The sequence below is a fragment of the Onychostoma macrolepis genome, chromosome 02, assembly GCF_012432095.1.
Source record: "Onychostoma macrolepis isolate SWU-2019 chromosome 02, ASM1243209v1, whole genome shotgun sequence".
NCBI lineage: Eukaryota > Metazoa > Chordata > Actinopteri > Cypriniformes > Cyprinidae > Onychostoma > Onychostoma macrolepis.
Genome location: NC_081156.1, coordinates 17,508,540 through 17,520,104, shown reverse-complemented (window position 1 = coordinate 17,520,104; position 11,565 = coordinate 17,508,540). Strand labels below are relative to the sequence as shown.

The 11,565-nt window shown below is 39.3% G+C and overlaps 1 protein-coding gene across 1 annotated transcript; it reads right to left on the bottom strand.

Annotated features, from left to right (window-relative positions):
* Nucleotides 1-269: 269 nt before the first annotated feature.
* Nucleotides 270-10,511, bottom strand: ptbp1a (polypyrimidine tract binding protein 1a). The gene is made up of 16 exons (XM_058753072.1): nt 10,429-10,511; nt 9,406-9,459; nt 8,710-8,740; nt 6,713-6,779; nt 6,165-6,337; nt 5,921-6,067; nt 5,652-5,807; nt 5,451-5,561; nt 5,179-5,359; nt 5,014-5,091; nt 4,758-4,918; nt 3,785-3,818; nt 3,007-3,099; nt 2,699-2,915; nt 2,543-2,620; nt 270-2,460 (listed from the first exon to the last, which is right to left on the bottom strand). Exons 1-16 carry the CDS (start codon nt 10,434-10,436, stop codon nt 2,328-2,330), a joined length of 1,722 nt encoding a protein of 573 aa, XP_058609055.1. The 5' UTR covers nt 10,437-10,511; the 3' UTR covers nt 270-2,327.
* Between the last annotated feature and the right edge of the window lie 1,054 nt (nt 10,512-11,565).

The window sequence follows — 11,565 nt, the reverse complement described above, 5'->3', positions numbered from 1 at the left end:
CTAACAGAGCAATGTGAATCTGCGCCTCAATTCAAATAGTTACACATTTAAAGCAAATTCATACTCCGATTTCTCATTCTATATCCAGTAACAGCGAACAGATGGTAAGAAACTAGTTAGTGAAACCAGTGAGTCATTAGAGGTCTCTCCCAAATGTAGGAAGGTTGAAAAGAGAGGTTGTTAACCACATGACTGATAGAGCATACAGATGTAGAATGTGAAAAGGTCAAGATGTTTAATAACTTCAGAAATGAAAAGAGACAAAAGGGTAAAAGCAAGAAACGGAAAGATTTATTGAAGACAGAAAAAAGTATGAGCATCTATATCAAAAGAATTAAGCTTTCAAGAGGGCAATTACATGTTCAGACAATGTGTTGAAATCTCTTTTAATATTGTGTAATAAAAAAGGAAGGCTCTACAATGAGCTGAATGTCTGCTATAACCTTATCAAAATATACATGTTTGACACAGAAATTATGTTGATTTTCAATTACTTGTACAAAACAAAAATTATATACAGTAGCCCTCACCCACTCTGTTCCTCAATATTACATCCATACTGGGAAAACTAGGAAATTCAACTAACGCAATAGAAAGGAGCTCTGTTGCTACTTAAGACTTTTGTTTGGTTCTGTTCTCTGATAACAGAAATAATCATCCGATACATACTTAAGGCCAAAAAAAAAGCCCACAACGTCGTCTCTAATTTGTAATATTTTTTCAAGAGCTTGTGTTGCTTCTTGTAAACAAAGGCAATATATACACATAAGCCTTCAAAAAATTTTCACCTTCTGCCCACTGAAATCAAAGTGGTTGATAAAACAATGTCGCTGCACAGTAAAGATACAAGATATCAAATAAGATATCAAAAATTGGCTGGCAGAACAGGGAAGATGCTTTGGTCCATCATGCTACTCTTCTGAAGAAAAAAAAAAAAAAAAACCCACCCAAATGAACTCAACACCTGTCAGTAACGCCAATATTCTACTAAATTGCAAAGGATAAAGAAACTGAGAATTTCCCCAATAGTACAAGTACAAGCTGAAAAGTAATAGGGAATGTCTGCACATCAAGACTCGTGCTACAATCAACATGAAATTGATGCATCAGAAAGAACATGGCCTTAATATTTCCCCTCCATACAAAGAAGTGCTAAAAACAGTCTTAAGTCTTATCACAGGTGTCTCGGTTCACACAAAACGTCACACAGGAGATTAAGACTCTGTAATGCTAATATTTTTTTTTAACACAAAAGGCAAGTGACAAATGGACAGTAGAAACGTGAGCTCTGGAAGGTCCAAATAAACTCATTTACAAGTTCATTATAACTCCTGTGAGCTTGACTTCCTTTGTCACATGCAACATAACCAAAATGTAAAAAACAAAAACAAATCATAGGCGGCGAACCCTGGCTTGGTTGCTAGCGGTTTTGTAATTAACAAAACCTTTAATAAGCAACAGGGAAAAGTGTGTGTGTGTGTGTGTGGGGGATTTAGGTGTCCTGCTCCCAACTAAATGGAAAATATGATGGTCTAGACACAGAGCGCAGCGGGCCAATGCCCAAAAAGATGATACAGTATACAAATGTTTGCGACTTAAAATAAGGAATGAAACTATAGAATATATCTTAGAAAATGGTACATAAGGAGTAGAACCACATATATAGAACAACTATATGCAAAATAAGCTGTGACAGTCAAGTAAAAAAAAAAAACAAAGCCTGTAAAGAACTCTGGACTATTTGCGGTCTTTCACAGGAAAACATTCCTGCGCTTTCACTAGTCAAATTTAAACAGACCACCTGGGAACATCAGGCAGTATTTTTTGTATGTTTGAGGTTAATGGTTCCTGCAAAGAAGCCAAAAACATCAAGACATTACTAAGGCCATTAAGATGATATACTTTAAGCACCGTGTAAGGCACAGTTGCTTTTTTGGAAAGCAAAACAGGGAATAGCTTTGAAAAAGTTAATTATAGGTTCAACAAACAAAACAAGGCTTTGCGTGTGCAACCTGAAAGGGTGCGGCTTTCCGCAGAGGCACAAGTGTAAACTATGCAGCATCTATGATCCAAAACCGATGTGTACCAATGATTAACTAAATCATGAGACAAACCGTCTGAGAAAAGGTACTATTAAAACCCAAATCACATTGGGTTCAAAGTGGAATTACTAATAGACATACATGTGAATTTAGATATAATAAAAGGAATGATGAAGTGTGTGTTGTGGAAATTACATTTGTCCACAGTGATATAAATTGTGGAAGGCTTAAAGTTTGGTCTAAAGTGACAGTCCTTTCACCTTCTCTAAAACAAGACAGCCTCCATCAGATAGTGGACTTGGAGAAAGACACTCTGAGGTGATGATTTTCTCCCAGGTCGTGATTGTGAAATTTGATCAGAGACTCGATCGCTTCATCCACAGAGCCCAACTGGATGAGAGCCATTTTTCGGTCTTTCCTGAAAGAATTAACAACATTTGAAGACTTCCAGGAAATATCATGGCAACATCTGTAAAACTCAAATTTGTAGAATGTCTTACTGGAAAAACTTGAAGGCCTTAACCACAGCTCCTGAACTTAAAAACAAGCCTCTGAGATGATCCTCAGTGACAGAAGGTCTGCAAAGAGAAGACATTGGTGTTAAATAAGCCAATGCTAAAGACTGCCAAACAGATTGCTAAGTTTAGTGGACTCACGGTATATTGGAAAGATGGAGAGTAGAGGAAGGAGGAAAGATGTTGGAGTAGTTCTTGGAGCCTGGCTTTTTGAAGCGGTGAAGAGGAGAGTTGCTGTAGTCCTTGGTGAGCCCCTGATCCTCATGGCCTTCACGTGGCAGCTGCACAGTGGTGTGTTTGGAGAGCGTGACCCGCAAAGCCTTACCATACAGTTTCTGCCCATTCAAGTGGCTCATGGCTAAAAAGAACAAGATAGGTTAGTGTTGCAGAATCAAGCTTCTTAGAAAAATTCAAATTTCTAAAAGTTAAAATAAGAGAATTATGAATACCTAGCTGGGCTTGGGTTCCATCAGACATCTGCACCAAAGCATTCTCTTTCTTGTTGAATAGGATCTTCACTCTCATGACGTCACCATACACGCCTACAAAAAGATAGTAATAGCTACATAAGGACATGATAACTTTGAGCAGATAATAGATTGCAACCAAAAACTACTTTCACTTTAGTATCTAAAAATTAAGTAATTTTAAAAGTTAAGTAAGGCATGCAATGCTACATTTCCATTTTGGTCCACCTCTACTGGACCTGGCTTTCTACCTTCACTAAATTTTGTTAAAACAAACAGATTGTCTCTTTTGGAAGGATGCACTCCAAAAGTAATCTTAAGTGGTTTTAATACTACACTTGGGACTGGGGGGGAAATCTGTACTTGAACTCTGATGATTGACAAAACATTAGAATCAAACATGCAGCTTCCTAGAGATTATAAAATGCAATATTCAGTGTGGCTTTATTGAGAGGGCATGGCATTCACAATAGGTAAAAATCTGCAACAAAAGGCTTTAAAACTGGATAACAGCAAGTGGGCCCAGGATTAGTTTAAACTAAGCAACTAATATGAACATGATATAACCACATGATATACAGCTGTTGGCAATAGATATTTAGCATCTACCAAATGAAGGAGCCTAAAAAGCTCCAGCTGATATGCCATTTCCTCTAAAACCCCACATATTTCACATACACAAACCAAAGTACACATCTTAGATGAAGTTAAAATATGAAACAAAAAGGTAATAAAAAAGGAGATGCCAATGATAACATACCGAAAAGAATAAAGAGGCATTGGGGCGTAACGCTCTTAAGACAGCAGAGGAAGGCAGCGTAGGGAGGAAGGGACAGGAAAAGATCGGAGGCAGGACAGTGGAGGTTGAACATGTCCACAGCGAGGCAGTTCCACAGGAATGGCAAAAAACGGTGGTAGGATCATGAAGGTGGGTGATATTGTTCATGATGGAAAGGTGGGGGAAGGGTAGAGGTAAAGGAGGAGGATATCCGACAACATAGTTGTGGTGGGTTGGGGATGTTGTTGTGTGTTGGTTGTACAGCAGAAAAACAAATTGTATATGTATCCAATATTGGCGTGAATTGGGAACCATATCGTTTGAGTAGGTAGGGAGTTTAAAATATCAGAAAATAACAAAAGTGGTGCAGTCAGTTGGCAAAAGATTCCAGGTCAAAGTATTAAAATAATAAAAGGGGGAAGGGGAATGGGGAGGGAGAGAAACAAGAAAAAGGAAGTAAAAAAACAAGGTCAGTATACACAAAGAAAAAAAAATGTAGTGTTCCATTCAGCAGAACTTGCTAAATTAAATGCATTTCACTATAGGAACACTAAGGAAATAAAAGAAAGGAGAGAAGATTAACAATGAAATACAGGAAAGATAGAGACTATATATACTCAGCTCTAAAGAAACACTAGAAATGAAATGTTTTAGATGGCTTCAGACAAGAGTCAAAAAATATTAAGAAACGGTTGACATGCATGTTTGTATAATAGCAAATGAGCCTCCACACTGTCAAACACACAATACATGATTTGAAGAGCTCCAGACTTAAGTATTTCGTTAATCACTAGATGCCATCTAATTATTTCCCACCAACACTTATTTTTTCTCTATTTTTATCCATCAACTATACAGTTCTACTAACCAAAAATCACGGCTGGCTGGTTGGAACACAAAAGGCTAATGAATTAACAGCTAAGTGAATCTAAACGATTCAAAAAAAGTGACTAACCTCAGGGTTAAGGTTGCTGACCAGCATGACACTGTTTCCTCCAGCAGTGAGACCGGAAAAACTAAGGCGTCCTGCAGCAGCCGCTGCAGCAGCGGCCGCCGCAGCACCAGGGACACCAAGCGATGCGAGAGCCCCGGCAGGCATGCCCTGCAGAGACAGACCTGTGGGAGGGACGGCCTTCACTATACAGCATGGATGAGATGAGAAACTGTGCCACTGCAATACACAGAGATCGATTATAAAGACTGTGACTGACCTGCTGCCTGCTGAATGGTAAATGTTGGTGGGAAACCATGAGCCCCATATGGTGATGCAGAGATGATACCAGGAGCAGCTGGGAGAGGAAAAATGCAGTTTGTGATTTCATGCATGTTGAAATGCCATTTAATAAACAGCACTAAAGTAGTAGATTAAGTTTTACTCAAGGCAGCTGCAGCCATTGTCTGTGCATTGAGGGTGGGTTGACTGTCTCCTGTAGGCAAGTCAGGGCGAGTGTAGTCTCTGCTCTTATCATTGTTGTACTTCACATTCAAGCTGGTGAGCTTAGAGAAACTGACGCGAAGGGTACAGCAAGCATTGTAGATGTTCTGTCCATCTAAAGACTGTTGAATTTTAAACCAAATGATTACAGGGTTCAGAAGGGATTTAGCGGCCCATTCATCCATTACAATATTGATCCACTGTGCCACTTACCAGTTTTGCATGCTGAGCAGTCATTCCGTCGGAGTACTGGACCAGTGCTTGGAACTGGTTGTTTTTGGTAAAGGTTATAATCTTCAAAACTGTGCCAAACTTTGAGAAGATCTAAGTAGGGGGGGGGATTAAAACAAATTTAGCATTTTGGAGAGCGTTTTGGCATTTTTATCTCAATTTAGTTTGAAGGACAGTTAGTACCTGGTGAAGAACATCAAGAGTAACCGGGTAGAAGAGGTTTTCAACAATGACTCTCAGTACAGGGCTTTGGCTGCCCATGCCTGCTCCATCAACAGTGCTCAAAGACATGCTTCCTGTCTGGACCGCATTCACCGCCTGCAACGCTGCCTGTGCTCTCTATGGGAATGGAGGGGGCAGAGAACAAGTATACATTATCAGTCTTGAAAGAGCCATTTATATTGAGTAATTGCCCTTGATTGAACGCCTAATGTGATGTAATTTGTACTTACAACTTGGTTGGGTGAGTTGTCAGTCTTTAGCTCCTTGTGATTGGAATACTGCATGTAGATGGGGTGGTTGCGGATGACAGGGGTGACGGAGGAGTAGTAGCTGACCATGGTCTGTGCTGACTCCTCAGTGTTCATCTCCAGGAAGGCCTGAGAGGACATAACACAATAAGACCAGGCACAATGTTGTACGTCAAAGCAGGGTAATCATATTTTGTGGGAAATGAAAGGAAGCGGCGAGTTTTACCTGGTTCTTTCCTTTCAGCATCAGAAGGTTGGTCACTTTGCCAAAGGGAAGCCCCAAAGAAATAACTTCTGCTTCATTTATGTCATTTGGCAGTTTGCGTACATGAATGACTCGTGAAGGAACGCCTGGGCTCCTGATGTCCCCTTTGAACTTCTTACTGTCATTACCATTTGCTGACAGGAAGAGACAGTCTCAATTTCCTTTCATTCTCAAGAATGTCAATACTAAAAAGTTTGTGGTTGGTAAGAATTAGTAATTCATAGTAACTTAAATTATGCAAAATTATTCCTGTAATGGCAAAGCTAGATTTTCAGCAGCCATTACTTGGGTCTTCATTGTCACATACTTCAGAAATTCTAATATGCCGATTCACTGCTTAAGAACATTTTTTGCTATTACAATTATGTTAATGTTAACAGTTGTGCTGCCTAATATTTGTGTGTAAACTCATTTTTTCTCTCTCAGGATTCTGAAGAACAAATTCAAAAGAATAGCATTTGTTTGCAAATCAATTTGATCTTTTGATAAAAACAGTCATAAATTCATACCTGCTCCAGAGCTCATTATATAAGGTCCGTTAGATATGCAGGAGGAAAAGAGTTCGTCAGATCCCCTCTGAAAGGACAAGGAAAGTGGTTCATTAAGCAGGATGCATTTACAAGGTTTGCAAAATAGGACACTCAAACCTCAAAACAGAAGAACCTAAACACACTGCAATATCAAGATGTAAACCACCTGAACAAAAATAAGGTCACGTAACTGACAAAATATCAGTTTAAAAAAAATAAGGAGAGATGAGAAATTGCCTTAAAAAGAGAAAAAGGAGCCAGAGAAGCATGCCTGTAAGGGTTAAAATATCTTCTGACACAGAATTATAGAAAGTCATGTGACAAAGATTACCGTCTGCCTAACCGTCATCTGATTACACAATCATTAAAATGATGCAATTGGAATACATATCCAAAATGACAAGTCTATAATTTTCTTTGCCTAATGGTTACAACTATCCGTGGCCCAGGCACAATACATAAGAGCACTACACAGTTTACTGCTGGTAGAGGCAGAACAAAGAAAAAGAGAAATGCAAACAGAGGCAGCTGTGTCCTGCCATAACACTAATACAAAGTCTCTCACTCAAGGCCAAGCTGGAACCACTTGGCTGGCCAGTGGAGAAATGAGCAAATCATTCAGCATCACTCTCTTAATAAACTACTTCAAATGGCTAGTCTCTGCTGAAGTGGTCACATGCGCTGGATAAGCCAAAGTCTTTACACTCTATTACCACAATGCGTGTTCTGTTGCAGCCCAAAGGAAAGTATTGTTACCAAAGCTGAACGCCCGGTCCTCAGGCAGATTTCCCCCCCACCCCACAGTCTACTACAAAAAGCCTCAAAAGGGCACTTTACCACACCCTGGATAAAGTTTACCTAAAACACAGCCCCGAAGGCTCAATAAGCAGCCTACAGCATAAACAGTCAATAATATTGTGCTGAAAGAAAAAAAACAACAACAACAGGATAGAGATTACGTGGCATGGCATTTAGATGAAAAATAGCATGGCCAAAAAACAAAAGACACTACATTCCTCCCAGCTAAAACCTGCAAGAGTCAGGTTTCAACATCACTTTCACAGAGCAGTTATGACAGGAAAGCCTTCTCTGGTTGAACCATCCATTGTTTTCGAATGAGACATCCACCCAACTCCAGCATTTCCTTCCTCTATTTTTAACTGCGGGGCATTGCAGCGGGAGCACTCGCTTAGGACAGGGAAAGAAAAAAAAAACAAAAAAGAAAAAACACGAAGCAGAGAACCATGACTCCCACACTGGTCTCTGGGAGCTCAAGACTTGCAGGTGCCAACATGTTTACATCCATTGACAAAGTGCAAGCCTCCTGGGTGAGAGCACAGTCTGTGTTGAATAAGGGGGTCAGGGAGATAGGAATGCAACCACAGCATTCCAGCCACAGTAATTAGTGCTCAGACTCCGACAGGGCTGCGACTCAATCTACTACATCTCTACTCCTTACATGTGTGAAAGACATCAGGGGGAACGACAGCAGGCGGTCTATGCACAAACACGTGCAAATAAGTATAAAAAAAAAAAAAAAAAAAAGCAATATTGTAAACTAATAACTGTTTGGAGCAAAATCACAAGTAGCAAAATATAACAAGTAAATTCCCCAGGTCACCATTTTCGAGTCGTCTACAGAAAAATTACAAGATTTTAGTGTAGGCTACTTCTTTCACCTTTGGGTCACTTATCACAGTGACTGTTTAAACAGCAGGTGACCTTTGACTAGCGTAATTACAGTCGCAGGATCAAATGCAGATGGGACAAGAATTTCAGGCTCAGCAATTTAGAGCAGTTCCCATTGTCGCAGCAATTTAGGAAATGAGGAAGGAGGAACGTACAATCTCTAAAACCAGATATACAACCAAAACTAGTATTGTTACTGAACACCTGCAACAAACAATTAGGGAAAATGAACATTTATTTAAAAAATAAAAAAAAAGTTAAAGAGGGAAAAAATAAAAATGACATACCTTTGTGCCGACCGTTATATCATGGACACTGCTACAAAAGAACAAAAGTTAAACAGAATATTAGAATACATAAGTCTTTATGCTAAAGTACATTTGATGGCAATGCAGCAAAAGGCTATGCAATATTTAAAGTTGCAATGTAATAGAAGCAGAGACAGTTGTTTCCCTGCTCAAAATGACCAAATCACTGGAGGTCACCAAGTCACTGTGCATTGCCAACAAAATCAGCAACTCCTACTGAAAATGAATTACATCTGTTAAGAGTTCAACTTTTTGCTGATAATCAGCAACAATGCAGTGACTACCAATGTGAGAGCAGCAGAACTGCCAGAAAGTTTGATACAGCCACTTGCTATCCATCAATGATTTGTGTGAACCAATAGATGTACTTACTGATACAAAAATATCATGTACTAAAGTAGATTTACATTAGGTTATATATTAGATGATTTATATTTGGAATATGGTCCCAGGAGGAACAACAAACGGCTGTTGCATTTTAAGGCTGCACCTTATAGGCGGCAACCTGATACACAAGGCAAACAGTAAAACAAAGCAGGCCTGTTAAGCCACTCTTTCTGCCAATCAACAACATCAATCTGTTTTCACACTTTTCTTGGAAAGATATCTTGAACTCCTCAGTTTAGGCGATAATGCAGTACAACCAGTGCATATTTATAGAAATGCAAAACTTACTCTATTTCAGTGACGTAACTGGATCCCAGAGGATACAGATCAGTCTCTAAACGGCTGCAAAAAACAAAACAAACAAAAACAGTTTTTGGTCATGTTTTAAACCTGTACGTTTTTCTAACTTCCATTGAATTCAAAAGGAGACGTTTACGCTCAATGACAGGTCACCATTAATTTTTATTGCAGACTGAAGGCTGTCATTCTGCCTAACATCTGTTTTTATTCTAGTAAAGAAATTAAGTTTATAAAGGATAGAAACAGAGTAACATGACAATTTACATTTTAAGCGAAATATCCCCTGCGGATACAACCGTGTAACGTTACCTTTTATAATCAGCATGAGCATGTACAAGCTTTTAAATATTAATTTTTCGATTATACTTACCCGTAAATAAAACGTTATTATTCAAATCTTTAAATCAATATTATTTCTGAACCACCAGTGACATCCTCACCGCGTCATTATGTAAAACATCAACTGTAATCGGACTTTCGTACGTTTATCAAACGTACTTAGTAATGATTGAAAAATATGTAACGTTAACGTGCATCGACAATACAAACGAGAAAAGCAAGAATAAAGTTGAACTGGCATCGGTTTAGCAAGCTAGCAGGTAATTAGCTAGCCACCCAACAACAATGCGGAAACTGAGACACGTTGGTTGCCAAATAGTGGCTGTTCTTTCGCTTCTGCACGTTACAAGCCTCGTTTGATCTTTTACGCTTTAAAGTGAGGTTAAACAATTCCCGTAGATCTAGTTCGCTTGTGTTTCATGAAGCTGTCTCAACTAGACCACTTGCAACAGGTTGCTGGTCAGTTTGGTCCAACTTTTGGGCTCTTCCGGCTCGGGAGACATGAAGAGCGGCAGAGTCGAGTCAAAAATCACCATTTCCACTTCACTTTACGTCATTTAACACACTTTAAACGCGCACAATGTACCTAAGTCACAACTATGTATAAAATATCCAGAGACAAAAACGTGTTTAAGGGGTAATAAACTTGGTATGAGGGGGTTTTCAACTTACCCGTCCATGGCACTAACAAAACTACAGGTTGTCGTAGACGGGAGGTAGACCTGCTAGTATTTCTTATATCCTTACAAAATGGCGGAGGGGGGATTGGCGGTTTTTGATTAGTCCATCGACTCCGGAGCGCCGAATGTGGGAGGGACTTCAAATGTTCTTCGACAACGGGATTGGACAGGAGGGCTGTCAATCTGGAAAGGCGGTCGAAAAAAGTTTGCGAAAACTTTTCCCGGTTGCTTGCCACGATGAGAAATGAAGTAGAGGAGTGAACTGTGCTTGAACCCATTATCAGCAACGACAAGGACGAGGCTGTTCGGTCAAAGAGTAAAGTAAAATTATAATGATATTCGAAGAAAATAGAGATTTTGCTGGCATAAATCAGCTGATATTAAGTCTAAAATTTAAACATGACACTGAGCAAATTAATTTATTAATTTGAGCATTAACCACTTAGCACATTGAATTGTTCTACAATTTGGCTTAGTGTAAATTCTTCACCAGAAAATGAAATTTTCAGTCTTCTGAGTAACACAAAAGGAGATACTTTGAGAAACTTATCAGTGTTTTGTCCTCATGAATGACAGTGATTGGTTTAGTTGACAGCATTCTTCAAATAAATCTTCTTTTGTGCTTTCACAGAAGAAATAAAGCTTAGAAAGTGTACGACGCGTGAATTGGAGCAACACAGGATGAGTAAATGAGGACAGTATTTTCACTTTAACTTATGCCATTTTGTCATTGAGATGAATGGCAAATGATAGCCTAATTTACCTAAATTCCCCAAATTGTTACTGCCTATGTACTCAGTTCAAAATCTTGGAGTCATTTATCTACCATCTTTGTGGAATGCAAATATAACCGGCATTGTTACTAGAATTTATGTGCCTGGGAAAAGGTTTAATGGGTGGGCCTCCCCGTCTTCAGGCCCAGTGAGTAGGCTATGCCGTAGAGGACCACAAAGGGCCCCACTCATCACAGGGCCCAGGACAATGTTACGGTTGTTCCCCCCTGACACCAGTTCTAAATATAACATGACAGTAGTAGAGAGTAGCATCCCTTTAGCCTACAAACTGCTGCTTCACAAGGTAAACAAATTAGATTTCAGCCTGCAGATGGCAACCTTTACACACTCAAAGT

Bases quoted from the DNA above. Each gene is read 5' to 3' on its own strand.
- ptbp1a (XM_058753072.1), bottom strand. The intron at 8,741-9,405 runs GTAAGTTTTGCA...GTTCTTTTGTAG, and splicing joins AGTTACGTCACTGAAATAGA to CAGTGTCCATGATATAACGG. The intron at 2,916-3,006 runs GTATTCATAATT...TGTTCTTTTTAG, and splicing joins TGGAACCCAAGCCCAGCTAG to CCATGAGCCACTTGAATGGG.